Here is a 14,993-nt window from a genome sequence, read left to right as displayed (position 1 = left end):
AACTTGGGCCAGTGAAGCAACGTCCTCCACAACTAGACTGAAGAACAAAAGGACAGCAACTTGTCTGTTCCCCTTCCCCCAATTCCCCAGCATTGTTCCCATTCCCCCAATTCCCCAATAAAAATCTTTTAAAAAAAAAATGTTCAATATGTAATATGATAAAATTACATATTGAAATGACAATATTTTAGGTATACTAGGTTAAATAAAATATATTATTTAAGTTAATTTCACGTTTCTTTTTACCTTTCTAAGGTAGCTACTATAAAATTTAAAATCCTATATATAACTCACATATTTCTAACGGATACCACTGTATAGATGATCCTAAAAAAATGGGCCTCATGAAAATTAAATTCCAGACAAGATGTATGATCTAAATTATAGCAGAAACTAAATGTAGAACTTAAATGAATTTTCAGCTTATATATAATTAATTTCAAACTCCTCCGCAACTAAAAAATAATAATAATCTTTGGTAAGTACTCCTTCAATTCTGGAGCTCTCTGAGAAGCTTTTATCAGCATGTGGTGAATGTAAAAGATTTGCTCCATTTTCCACAAGCTAACCAAATTTACTTATATAACACAGCTCAGCGACTGACCTCCATCAAGAGAATTAGCTTTAGCATGGAAGGGTCCAGAACAATCAATAGACAGCTGACAAACTTGAACACACTTGAACTGGCAAATTGGCCCCAGTGCTGGGACTCTACCTTGGGTCTTAGAGCACACACGTGGGTGTCCAGAAGCTAAATGAAAAATGGCCCCGAGATTCAAATAGGACCCAGGAGTCTGGCCTTCCATAGGTAATATAAGTGAAACTTGTCTCAAGTCTCTTCAGCTATCTAATTATTAAAAAAAAAAAAAAAAAACCACTCAGAAGCCAGTGGCCTTTTTACAGAGATGAATAAAAATGCAAAGGTTGGAAGGCAGATAATACTGAAATGCTGTGCATTCTGGGAGTCAGAAGTTCCTTCTACAGAGGACCAGTATGGAAATAAGGGAAAGGAGGAAGAGAACAGAAGCAAAACCAAAGGGGGGAAAAAATAACCTTAGAAGTAGCACCTCTGATATCTTTCTACTCAAAATGAGGTGCACCAGCATCACTGGCATCACCTAGGAGCTTATGAGGGATGCAGGGTCTCAAACCTAAAATCAAAATCTGCATTTCAACAGTGTCCCCAGGTGATTCCCACAGCGTGCACAGGAGCCACTGCTAATCCAGAGAAACTTACATCTTTCAAATTCTTACTGTTTCTTACTACCCATCTGTTGCCCCATGGTTGCTCTGTCAACACAGGACCTTATGTGTATATATAATACACACAATGCCTATTTTATTGACTGAATAAATGCATGTTGGTGCAGAACTAGGGGTTGTCTTAGGTTGGATAAGATGAACAAAAACTATCCATACCCCCAAATAATTTATTTAAAGGCTCAGGCAGAAGAACAAGGTTTGGTTTTTGATGGCGACGGGAAGAGAAGAGCTTTGTATGCTGAAAATATAAACTGCATTAACAAAAACTGGTGTTTACAATAGTAAGCTAAATAATGTTAGCTGTTTTAAACTAAACCAAAGTTCTTCTGAACGGGAACTATGCTACCGCATGAAGGATCTTTCCTGTTTTCCTCTTTACTGTCTTTCCCATCAGCAGACATGCTTTTTTCCTTTTTTTTTTTTTTTTAAAGATTTTTATTGGGGAGTTGGGGGTATGAGAACAGTGCTGGGGAATTGGGGGAAGGGGAACAGACAAGTTGCTGTCATTTTGTTCTTCAGTCTAGTTGTGGAAGACGTTGCTTCACTGGCCCAAGTTGGCACCATCATTGCGCTCTTCCCAGGCGAGGCAGATCAGTCGCCGGCTTCTGGACGGCCGCTCATGGGGGCTGCTGGCCGCTCACGCTGGCTGCTGGCTACACACGGTAGCCCGTGGCAACCCACTGCCACAGGGGCTGCAGCCTACGCCGTCGCCGGTGACTCACGGCAGCCCAGCTCCAGGTTGAGCTGTTGTTCAGCATCTTAGCTGTAGAGGGCAGTGTCACTGGCCCTCATATGTGGGATCCGAACCCGGGCCCTCTGGCGTCCCAAGCCAGTTCTTAATCATCACGCCACTCGGCCGGCCCCTTTTTTCCTCATTTTAAAACACCTCTTCACCTCGCTTTCCCTTCAACTACATTTCTCACCTTGCTTTAACAGCCAGCAAACGTCCTCGAAATACTTGTCCACATTTGAAGGTTCCATTCCTCTACTCCTGTTCTCTCTCTCGAATCCTCATCAAGCAACAGCTGGTCCTCACTACGCCACCAAAACCGCTGCTGGCAAGCTCACCAATGCCCTCCCCGTTGCTAAATCCTTAAGTCAGAATGAGCTTGACCCTCATTTCACTTCCGCTCTGGACAGTGTCTGACTCATCCTCTTTGAAACAGTTTCTTCACGTGGCTCCCAGCCCACCACACTCTCCCGGTTTTCCACCTCCCTCGTTAGCTGCTTTTTCTCATCCTCCTTTACTGATTCCATCTCATCTCCCCAACATCACTGGTGAAGTAGCCCAAGTCCTTGGTCCTGACCCTATTTTTTCCATCTACACTCACTCCCTTGTGGATTTCATCCAGTCTCTATAGTCTGACCACTCCCAAATGTTTATCTCCAGCCCAGACCTTTCCTCTGAAATCCAGACGAGTATATCCAACTACCTACCGGACATCTCCAGGACTGAGCTCCTGATGTCTCTCCCAAATCAGCCTCTTCCTGTATTAGTTAATGCAACACCATCCTTCAAGCTGCAAAGGCCGAACACTGTGCAATTTGCTGCTGACCGCTTTCCCTCGCATCTCACCTTCAATCAGGAAATCTTCCCCACTGCTCCTTCAAACCATACCGTTCTCTGGTCCAAGCTGTTAACCATCACTCACCTAGGTTAAAACAGCCTCCTAACTGGCTTTCCTATTTCTGTCCTTCCCCACTTAAGTCTAGTCTCATGAGACACAGCAGTAATGCGTCCTCTTTAAACATAAACCAGGTTATGCATATCTTTATTTGAAACTCTCTACCATCTTTTCTGCTCACGCTAAATACAAGCCAAAGCACTTGTCATAACCTACAGGACCAGCGACCTTACGGAAACGGGTGTCTGCTCTCCTCTGCTCCATCACACTGGTCTTCTGCAGTTCCTTGAAGGCAGCAGAGCTCGGCCTCAGGGCATCACACTTGCTGTCCCCTCTTCTTGGAGCACTCTGCTCCCAAAACAGTCACATGATGCCCTTCATTGTTGTCAGGCCTTTGATCACAAGTCACCTCAGTGAGGCCATCCTGGACCATCCTAGTTATATTCGCACCTTGCCCCATTCCTAACCTCCCTCCTCTCTCCTCTGCTTTATTTTCCCCCAAAATACTTCACACACACACACACACACACACACACACACACACACAGAGGCTGCCTCACCTTGCAAGAGTAAGATTTTTGTCTACTTTGTTGACCACTGTATACCCAGTTCCTAAAATAATGCCTGGTACATAAAAGACACTCAATAAATATAAGTTTAATGTATATATGAACGAAGGAGAGAGAACAGTGGTACAGAGCTGCATGCAATCTATGATAGTATATACCTTGTAGCCTTTTAAAAGGGTTATATTTTAATAGGGCACTTTGAATGCATATACATACTCAGATATTGTGGGGGGGGGGAAGCAAAGCTGCTCCAATTTCATAATTATATGAACCTCATACAAAACCTGAATAATTGCAAAGAAATAGTTCTCTAAACTGAGAGATGGTCTAAAAGACTCCAAGGCACTAGAATTTGCCAAAACCTTGGATCTTGCTTCACCAGAGCATGTTGAAAAGATGGACTCTATATGTCCACCCTTCCCGAGGCGGGAGAAAGTCGCTAGGCCAATGTAATGGACTTTGATTTCCTCAAATGGTAGATAAATTATGACACGAAGTACAGAGCATTTAATATTTTAATGCTGTACAAAATGTGGGTGTAACCTACTTTCAGGGAACCTCTGGACTCCCTATGAGAGAAAAACAAAACAAAAAACTCGTTATTGTGTCAGATTTTTGTAATGCAGTCCCTCAACGGATAGACATGGGTGGGTCATATTTTTATAAACCATGTTTTAAAAGAACATAAAATTCTCTTCCAGGTAAAAGGAAAACAAAATAACTTCAAAAATCATTTAAATGCAGAAATGAATAATTCAGGAATGAAGTAACTCTGTACAGAAACAGACATGATCTGAGGCAGATAAAAGCCCAAAGTGATTTTAAAATAAAAATGGAAAGAGTGTCCTCATTTCTCTACTTCGTAATAGTCTCACACACTATATCAGGTTTGGTTTGGCTTCTGAAGTTATGTGTACCACAGAAGCTCTTAACCAGCCTCCAATTAACCAACTCCAGGATGAAGTCACTGTGTAAAGCATCTTAGCTGATGCCCCTTATTATTTGGTGCTCATAGCTGAAAATCAAGACTTTGACAAACTCATGTAATTCCGCTCCTATCATCAAGGTGATAGCTAGGAAGAATCAGCTGATGGCTACCAACGATTATATATGAGTATAATAAGAAAGAGTTGTCTCCATGAAAGCTAAGTGGAATGCTTGAGAAACAAGGCATTAAATAGCCATAAGCGAATTCTACTGGCAATGGTTTATTTTTAAATTGTTTTACTAACTAGAGGAAAAATATAAATTATAAATTGCCACATAAGAAGATTCATGATACAGCTACCCTTATATACACCAAGAAATTACCATTTCCTTTTAACTCTCCTGGGAACCTTCTTAATATATCATGATTTTATAAGTTAAAATATTTTCTCACTAACTAAATAATCAAAGGTATATTTATTTTAGCAGTGCTTCTAAAATTCTGGCTTTCATTATTCTGAGCCTATCAAGTTCTTTTAAAGACATAAATTTTTTGTATATAAATAAAATAAAATATGAATATTTTTTAGAGTAAATATATCTTTACTCAAGCTCCAGTTTTAGAATAGTATGCTGTGTTTTACTAACCTTTTTTTCCTCAAACAGGACCCATCAACACAAGAGACAATCAACTGACAGACAAACCACACAAGGATCGTAGGAAGAAATGAATCAAGAATGAAAAAATATGGTAAAATCAAAAGAATGAATGAACCAGGACTCTGAAACCGTTACATAACACCAGTCAAACACAGCCCCAGCCTTTATCTGCTCTATCAGATGCCTCTGCCAGAAGGGAAGGACCTGCAAGAGGAAATTCACAGTAATACAGGACTCTTATCTTTTGTGCCCTAGGTTGTCATTTGTAAGAAAGCTATAATGAGAGACACACACCTGGAGCTCTAAAGGCAGCCCATGAACACCAGCTGTGAAGTGGGGAAAATTCCACTTTCCCATAAACAGGAGATGCAACAAACCCCACAGTGACGCCAATGGCCAAAAATGTGTGGGCCAGAAATCCTGCTAACTAGAAATTCTACTCCACCGTAAGACAAGGCTAACTGTCACAGCGCCCACTCTGCCCATACGTTCTTAGAAGGGTTCATGGTCTTATCTGTTAAACAGCCTGGGATGTTTAATTCATTCATGGAACAAACATTTACTGAGTCATTACTATGTGCCAAGGCACCACACAACATAGTAGAATTTTCCTCTTGACGTCCACACTGAATGCATACTTACAGGCAATCACAGTATAGGGTACAAGAAAGGCCAGTTGTACCATTTAATAGCTGTGTGGCTTTAAGAATAGAAGTAATTTCGCCTCCAACCCAGGTTAAGTATAACCTACCCTCCAGATCCTATTTACTGTCCACTTACTGCCTCTTTACTATAAGGACTAGTCTAAGCCCCCAACCATTAAGCATAGTATTCCCCTTGGTAATAAGGCAGTGAGGCACAGAGACATTAAAATCCCTTACCCAAGGTGACACAGCTAGAAGGTGGCAGAGCCAGGATGCCAATCAGACTGGCAGGTTCAAGGCCACGCTCTAACCATTACACTGCACTGCTGCTCACTTGGTGACATAGAATATCCTTTAAGAGAAGGACAGGCAAAGGAGTCACCCCCTTCCCTGTTGAAAGGAGCTGACCCTTTCAATTTTTTTTTTGATTTATCAAATCCTTATGAGACCCTGACCAACAACCCAAAACAAGCAAAGTGTGGGCTGATATAAAATGCAATGTTTTTCTTTCCATGCCTTTTTCTCCCCACTGGGTTTCATGGAGATCTAGCTGTGTGGCTATGGGAAGACTCCAGGGACTCAGCAATGCTAAGAAAATATGAACACATCTTAAAAGGGAGGAAAAGGGGAGGGAGAAATACTCACAAGAGGGTGCTGGCAACCTTATTACTTGAAAGTGTTTACGAACCTGGTTTAAATTTTTATAGTGGAACCATCTCTACTATATGAGAGGAGGGCAGGAGCATTGGGGTTGCCTGGGATCAAGATCAGTAGCTGCAGCAAGCAGAGTAGCCAGACTGGCTGGATCAGCTCTTTGTAATCACCTCTGGTGAGGGATTTTGTCACCTGGAGACCACACCCACTAAAGAGGTCTAATTAAGTTCTATGAGCAACCACTAAAAGGTCATTATTATCACCAGTTTAGATCAGAGTTCCTCCGATAGTCCTGACCTCAGTCACGTGGGGTGATTATGAAAAGTGCCACCTGAGAACTACTGAACCTGAGCCTGAATTCAGGAGGCCCCATTAGTCTAAAACCAGGTGATTCTTGTGATAGACAACTTTGGGAAACACTTCGTAGATCATAAAATTATGGGACCTAAAAATATCAAGAGGGATCTTCTAGGTAGGTGTCCTCTTCCTTTCGAGCAATTAGCTCTCTGTCTGGTCCAGGAGGAAAGCACTATTTTCTATACCTAAACGTCTCCAGAGAAATGACTTGCAAATTTCCTTTCAATACACATAAGGGTCTCAAATCCTCAGCGCTCTGCGTGCAATCCTCCCAAGTAAATTAGCTTAGGCAAAGGCTAAACCCATCCTTTTTTCCAACCAGAAACAAAAAGAATGATATTCATTACACAAATCATTTTAGAAATCATTTTGTAGAACTGACTTCAGCAATTACGTGAGGGCCTAGAAGTGTCATAGCCCTCTCTCATGCTTTGCTTATAATAAAGAACCGCAATGCCAAGGACAGGAACAAGAAAGTGACAAGAAAATCCACAGACTAGGAGACGGTATCTGCAAAGCATATATGTGATAACAGACATGTACCCAGAATACATAAAGAACTTTTAAAATTCAATAATAAAAAGACATAACCCAGTTTGAAAAGACCTCCCAATTTTGTTTTTTAAAGCAAAGGATCTAAATATACATTTCTCCAAAGAAGATAAACAAATGGCCAACAAGCATATGAAAAGATGCTCAACATCATTAGGGAAATTGAAAAGAAAATCAAAAACACAGAAAATAACAAGTGTTAATGAGACTGTGGCGAAATGGGAACTCTCGTACATTGCTGATGGGAATGTAAAATAGTGCAGCCCCCATGCAACACATTTGACAATTAAACATAGTTACAATATGACCCAGCTAATTCTACTCTTGGGTATATATCCAAGAGAAAGAAAAGCATGTGTCCCCACAAAAACCAGTACATGAATGTTCATAGCAGCATTATTCCTCATGGCCAAAAAGTGGAAGCAACCAATCATCTGATGAATGAATAAATAAAATGTGACCTGTCTATTCAATTGAATATTACTCAGCAATAAAAAGGAATGAAGTGCTAATACATGCTACAACACAGATGAGCATTGAAAAAATGCTAAATGAAAGACAGCAACACAGAAGGCCACATATTGTATGACTCCATTTATATGACATGTGCAGAATAAACAAATCCACAGAAACAGAAAGTAGATTAGCGGTCGCCTGGGTCAGAGGATAGGGGCAATAGTGGGATTAGAGGGTGAGTCCGAAGTTTGTTTGGGGGTGATGAATATGCTCTAAAGTTGACTATGATGATGAATGCACAACTCTGTGAACATACTAAAAATCACTGAATGTACACTTTAAGTGGATGAGTTGTGTGGTGTGTAAATTTTATCTCAATAGAGTTGTTTTTTAAAAGAATCCCATTTAACCTCCATGAGCCTCAATTTCGTCCTCTGAAAATGGGGACACCACCTATCTTACAATATTGTAAAGAACATATAAGAAGATACAAATTTATGTACACACACGCGCGCACACACACACATGCACACACAATGCTTCACAGTGTCTGGCACATAATATAGAATACACGTTGTTCTTTCTCCTCTTCCTATCCCCACATTTGCATTGCTATGCCTTGATATCATTGGGTCTTCACCGCAAGTCACAAAACTCAAAACTGGAATGTATTCCAACAGGGGCCTAACCATGAGAAATCTCTCACGATTTCACACATGCTAAACTAAAGACTATTCCTAGATGCCTGCCCCTGGAGAAACCCTGGAGCATGCAAATGTGGCTGTCTGCCTCCCAGGCTTGTCACTAAAAAGCGTTTGGGGATAAAGAGTAAGATTTTTTTTCTCTGTTCCACGGTTTTAGTGTGTCCTCTAACTCTAACCGTGGTGCAGAAGCACCTCTACAACCACATAGTTTTAAAACCAGGCATACTCCTTGACAATATTTATGCTATTCAGGTATCTTTCCTTGTCAGTTTCACCTACACCTAGGCTGGAAATCGATGGGGTCTCCAATAAAGCTTTGCAGGGGGTCCCTGAAAGACCTTTGCCCTTGGATAACCAGGGCTACCCACCCAGATACACATTGTGATGCCGTGCAGTTTCAAAGGGAGCGTGATGCTATGGAACTATCCACAGCTTGCAGCAGAAAAGGTCAACTACAGCATTCTCGCCATCTCGATGAGTTCTCAAACAACTCACAGCCATCCTTGAATTGATGTAATAGTGGACACTCAGTCAGCAAGTTTATCCATTTCATCAAAAGCTTTTCCTTCACCTTGCTGAGTATTGTCAGTTACTCACTACCTGTTTCACAATTCTTTTTTTTTCTTCAAAATATAGGGTTGTAGGAAAAGTCATGATGCATTTTTGCAACGAAAAACAGAAAAAATACATCATGACTTTTCCAACAACCCAATAGTTCCTACTGTCAATTACATTTTTCTTCCTTTCATAATTTTCAATAATTTTATCTCCAATTTCATTTCCATTAAAATCCATGTCTTCGTGCACTCTCGCTGTTTTTGTACTTATCAGACATGATGGGGTAAATATGTGTAAAACTCAAAACTTAGCAAAGCCCAGTTGGTAAACACACCATAAGCAACAAGATGATCAAGTGGGAAATGACTTCACAGGACTGCCAATGCCATCTATTAAAGCATTTTTTTTTTTGCTCTAGAGCTGCGCTGTCCAATATATTAGCCGCTAGCTACATGAGGCTACTTAAAGTCATTGAAATTAAATAACATTTAAAATTCAATTCTTAAATCTTCAGTTCTTAACTCTAGTCACATTTAAAGTGCTCTCAGTAGCTTTATGTGGCTACTGGCCACAGATACAGAATATTTCCATCAGGGCATAAAATTCTATTGAACAATACTGACTTAGTAACTTCCCAGATTCTATGAGAGTTTGTAAGTTCAAAGTTCTTAGGCACAGTAGTTTTAGTGTTTACAGATCATGAGGTTTGATTCTCAGAAGAATGACTTGAGTGGCTCTAAATGATTTTTGGCAGGTTTTCTTAGTGGTCAGTGAACAGATTTTTTGGAGCTTAACATCAAGCTTGGCACATGGTATTTAACATTTGCTGGATGAATAAATGAAGAGCATATGAATGTCTGTACTTTAGTTTCTGCCCAGATATTAGCTCCTAGAAAGCAAGGGGATTTTTTTTTTTCCCTACATGGGAGATTTCTATAGGGAGAAGCAAGTATAAACAGGTGGGGCAGACAACTCATAGACCCTTTAGAGCCATAAGAAATGCAGCTGAAAAAACATACACATCTGCTCCAAAGAAACTCATTCAAATGGAAAGTTTCAGACCCAAGGAAACATCTTGCTTCTTCAAACACCCACTACTGGTAGCTTTTAGAAACATAAAGCGGAGGTCAGAGGAGATGCTCTGGAAGATCGCAGAGCCTGCTGCCATTTCTCACTATTTCCCCTGCATAATTTTGCTAGGAAATAACATAATCACAAAGGCAGCAATCATCTAATTGCTGCTCTCTCCCACCTAGATCTCCCCTTTCCCTCAGTGTCCTATGACTCAATCTATACCGTGCCTATCAGATAACTTCTTGGAAAATAAGTGTTGCTGAACATCGAAATTCAAAAAAGCGTGTCAGTTTTCATATACAGAGAAAAGCAATTCCACTGGCCTTTAACCAATAATCTCCTGGAGGCCCAACAAAAGAAGCTACAGCTGCTTCTATTGAAATTTTTCTACTTCCCTTGTTCACAAACCAAACAGCCATAGAAAGAACCAAGCTGCTCCGTTTCTATAATTCACTTTTTCTTAGCAAAAGTCTGGGGACAGAAGGCCGGAGAAACCGGGAGCAGCTGCCGCCTGATCTCCTCATGAATACCCTGGGCGCATTCTCCATCCTCCTCATTGTCTCAGACTCCTTTTCTCACCAACCAAAGTCCCAGCTCGTGGAGGGGAAAGAACAAGGGAAAACAGCATTCTCTGTGTCAACCACCACAGTTGCAGAAAAGTCTAGGTCTTCTATGAGGTGATGTAATTAGAAGTTAAAATAGGTGAGCCTTACATTCAATTTTAAATTGTTAATCTGCTTTATTCTGGATTCCAATTATTTATAACTGTACGGAACCGCTTACATGTGGTCCTACAGTGATCCCTTTAGACACTACGCGTGTTTTTAAAAGAAAATTACACAATTTCCATCTCCTGAGCCAAGCAACAATACTTGTCCCACTATTTAAGCCAAGAGAGATGTAAAATAGAGCTTGTTGATAAATTAGCCATCCAATTTCAGATTCCAAGACCCACAGAATCTAAGTATTAGGACCAAAGAGCTTAGTTTCTGCAACACGCAATGCTAACTCTGAGGACATAAAAATAGAATGGTGGTTAAGAAAACTGGACTACCTTAGTTTAAATCTCAGCTCTGCCACTTATTAGCTATGTTACTTAATCTCTCCATACTTCTGAATGGAGATAATGACAGTACTGACCTCATAGGGTTGTCATGGGGACTAGAGGAGGTAATCTGTTAAAACACAATAAAATCTCCATAAATATGATTGTTAACAATGATTGTTAAGTGATGCCTGAAAGCATCACTTAAAATTTTCCAAAAATTAGGACTTAAGACGAAATTTAAAGGAAAATGCTCCCCAGACAACCTACATGAAAATAATATGTGAAAAAAAAAAAAGAGCCCCAGGCTCAGGTCAAAATGTTCACTTTCCTACTAAATCCTGAACTTCAATGATGAATTTTTAAAAACATCCATTGGCATATACAAATTATTCACTCACTGATTTGTGGCCAGAGGAAGGGAATTGCAAATGACATGGTTGTTCATTGTTAAGCAATCCCCAAGAGAGAAAATGCTCTACCACCTCGGTGCCCTGCAATGTCAACAAGTCCCTGCCCACTCGACACCAATGAGCCCCAGTTTGTTGACCTTCTATGCCCAGTGAAAAACCCCTGCAGGGACATGTGCTGTTTTTACATAAATAAGATAACATAAGCAAAGATTGATTATTAATGACATGAATCACACCCTATTTTTGAAGGAGGCATGGAAATTTGGTAATTTGGATTTAAGAATAACTTCTTAACTAAATGCTGCAAAGTATCCTTTTTCTCCTCTATAAACTGTAACAGTGGTTGACACTGCCACTTGTCACTGTAACTAATGCTACTGAATTTGCAGCATGTAAAAAATGTCTTTGGAAGATGGTCTTGTAGCTCGGAAACACAGGGAAGGTACAAAGGAACACACTCTTAAAAAATAATGCCACCGCCGAAATGCTTTCTAGCAAATCTCTGAGTTTGCATACAATATCACAAACAACAAGAGATGGACACTCTGAACAAATGCTCTGGGGAATTTCATCTGGTTCCTGTACTGCCCTAAAATAAGGCAAGGCTGGTTGAACTGTAAAAGAACTCAGGAAGAACTGAGAGGCAGTATTCAAGGTGAAAACACCTCTGGTCGTAGCAAAGGGAAACAAGGGACGTCCATTCTTGGCCCAGAGCGCCGGGGAAGGATCCTTGAATGTTGGAACCCTCGAAGCAGCAGTGACTTGAGGATAGATAGACTGGACCCCAGCCTTCTGTGAGCCTGATTCACATCCTCAGGTCAGCTGATTTTTGGCCATCTACAGATCCCCAGATTATTTTTCACAGACCACCTAAACCTCAATCACGTCTGAATTCATTTCTAAAAATTGGGAAGGATCACAGTCCATGACTCACCTCCTAATCCAACCCAAGCCCACAGAAATGCTCTTTCTGTAACTGCCAAATGACAGACAACATTACCTCAGGTAAACCTCAAACAAACCAGTCTGGAGGCCAAAGCACACACACCTTGTAATGTTCACACGGTTTGGCCTCAGCACTTCTTAACCAAGACTGAGATTAGGCCATTACCATAATGGTGTCTTAATTTATGAATAATGTGTGACAGATGACTCCAAAATTACTAAAAAAAAAAAAAAAACTCACCTCCAAAAGTAGTAATGCCTCGGGCACTTTTTTTTTTTAATGTAATGCCAGGCTAAATCCCACTCACATAGTTTCCATCAGGGTTAGCAAACAGATCAATTTCAAGGTTTTAAAAATTGAATAGAGCCACTGATGGAAACTATCTCTGAATTTTCCTTTTTTCAATGAGCTGATTTTCTGTCTTATTTTATTTTTATTTCCAAATTCCCAAGATTTACTAGCCTAAGGATTTCCAAGGTAATGTTTTTAATTGCTAGTGTTTACTTTAATTAAAAGCAAAATTGAATCTTGTAAGTACAATGCGCATAGTAAAGCATGTATTATTCTTTGGTCACAAATAAAGTGAACAGAGCCAGCAAGACTTCTTAAAGCCAACACACATTCAGATTTGAGAATCAAGCTTCTTATGCTTGCATTTTTTTTTAAAAAAACATTCAACAGTGGAATTTCACCTTAAAATAATGTTATTTTTGCTTTGCAGCTTTAATCACTTCCCCACATTAAATGGCCAAGATAAGAGCACTGACCTGCTCACAGAACATACAAACTGACAGATATTCAAAATGTGAAGTTAAGGGTACATCATTGAATGTATATTCATGTTTAGGCATGAAACCATAAATCCTCAGATGCTCTGAGAGAGCATCTACTCAATCCACTCATCCTATAGTGGAGGGAATTTTAGCTAGAGGTTAAATGATTTGCTAAGACAGTGGCAAAAACTCACCCAGTCAGTGACAAAACCTACAAGCCAGGGGTCCTACCTAGAAGCCCAAGTGTTTTCCATGGTACCACTCTGCCCCTTTTAGCACTAAAACCTATGTTAATGAAATATCTAACAAACAAGACAAAATCATATATTTGTAATACACGGTTTGTGGGTGGATATAAGAAAGTTGTAGAAGGACATACATCAAGCCACAAAAAAATTGGTTGAGAAGATGTAAATTTGTTTTTGCTGGTTCTGTTGAGCATGTTGCATTTTTAAGTGCTGAAGAGGAGGAATTTAATGACTTTTTTAAAAAATATCTCTTGATTTCTAAATACTCTAAGAAAAGAAAGGATGATAAATTATTTCTTGGAAGAAGATAGAAAGTGCATTTCCTTTCCTTCAGCAGGGAACATGTCCCCCTCCACCCCCCAAAGGCCAGCCAAACTCTCCCCTTCAAGGTCCAGCTCAACTGCTAGCTCCTCTCAGAGGACTCCCAAGCCCTTAGACCTGAACCTCTCCTCCCTCTGGGTTCCTTCATCATAACCTTTGCAGAAGTCTTTCCTACTGGAAAGCAAGCTTCTTGACAGCAAAAATCCTATCTTCCTCACCTGGCTGCCGGGCTTTGCAAAATCCTTTGCATATACGTATTGTATTCAATTACAGTTAATGAACTGAAGCATTTGTTCCCAGAATCCCACTTAGAGTAATTTTCCAGATCTCCCTCCTCCTTATGCCAACATCTGGACCCACTGAAGAGTTATCCCGGAATGGAAATCCTGAATTCTACCGTCCGGCAGGCAAACCAGGCTCTGGAAAATCAAATAATAATGCCCATTACATCCTCTGTCTACTGGGTGTTTAACATCCAGGGGAACAGTAAAACTAAACACTTACTATTTAGGTCACCGACAACATTTCTGAAACCACGTTCTCTACGTGTCAGCCTGTTTTCGTTTTTAAATCTCTGAACATCATATGCCAGAGCTTATTGCTGAAAACAGTGGATGAAGTTAAAAGCATGTACAATACAGTGACTGAAACGTCTTTAAAAGCTACTGGAAATATTAAACCGAATAATCTTCCCTTATCGCTCAATGTAAGTTTGTGAGGTTTTTTTTTCTTTCTGACAGGGAAACGTGATCGTCCCTAAATACAAGAGCTGACCTGGCAGAGTAAAATCGGCACATCAGGTCCTCTTTTAAAGGTTTCCTTCTTTTGATCATTAAGCAAGAATGAGTCCTCAGGCTGTTCTTCCAAGTCTTAGGTTCTCAAAGCAGAGGGCTGAATCGAAACCCCTAAACCTGAACACCACAAAGTTGACCCTTCTGGGCTCCTAACAAACACAAAGAAAGAGCAAAAGGAAAATCGCTACCAGATCCTGACGTTAAGACACAAACACAAGTAGCCCGGGAACCCTGGGGAACTGAGGAGCGACAAAGCCAAGCAAACCTCGACCCCAACTGGACGGTAAGCCCCGAGCGCGATCCCACACGCCCTCCGTCCCGGCCGATCGCGAGCCTCACCGCGGTACTTCTTCCTTCCATCTTCCATCGCCCGCGCCGAGACCGCCGCCGGGCCGGGGAGCCTCAGGGCA

The 14,993-nt window shown here is 40.7% G+C and overlaps 1 protein-coding gene across 1 annotated transcript in view; it reads right to left on the bottom strand.

Moving 5' to 3' along the window:
• The window catches only part of PSD3 (pleckstrin and Sec7 domain containing 3), a 426,096-nt gene extending 411,103 nt beyond the window's left edge, over window positions 1-14,993 (bottom strand). Inside the window, exon 1 of the mRNA XM_019649264.1 lies at window positions 14,923-14,993. Within this exon, the coding sequence (XP_019504809.1) occupies window positions 14,923-14,943 (21 nt within the window). The 5' untranslated portion in view covers window positions 14,944-14,993. The remainder of the gene's footprint in view (window positions 1-14,922) is intronic.

Source organism: Hipposideros armiger, unplaced genomic scaffold (genome assembly GCF_001890085.2).
Source record: "Hipposideros armiger isolate ML-2016 unplaced genomic scaffold, ASM189008v1 scaffold_131, whole genome shotgun sequence".
NCBI classification, from domain to species: Eukaryota; Metazoa; Chordata; class Mammalia; order Chiroptera; family Hipposideridae; genus Hipposideros; species Hipposideros armiger.
Note: the sequence above shows the minus strand (reverse complement) of the source record. Positions and strands in the feature narration are given on the sequence as shown.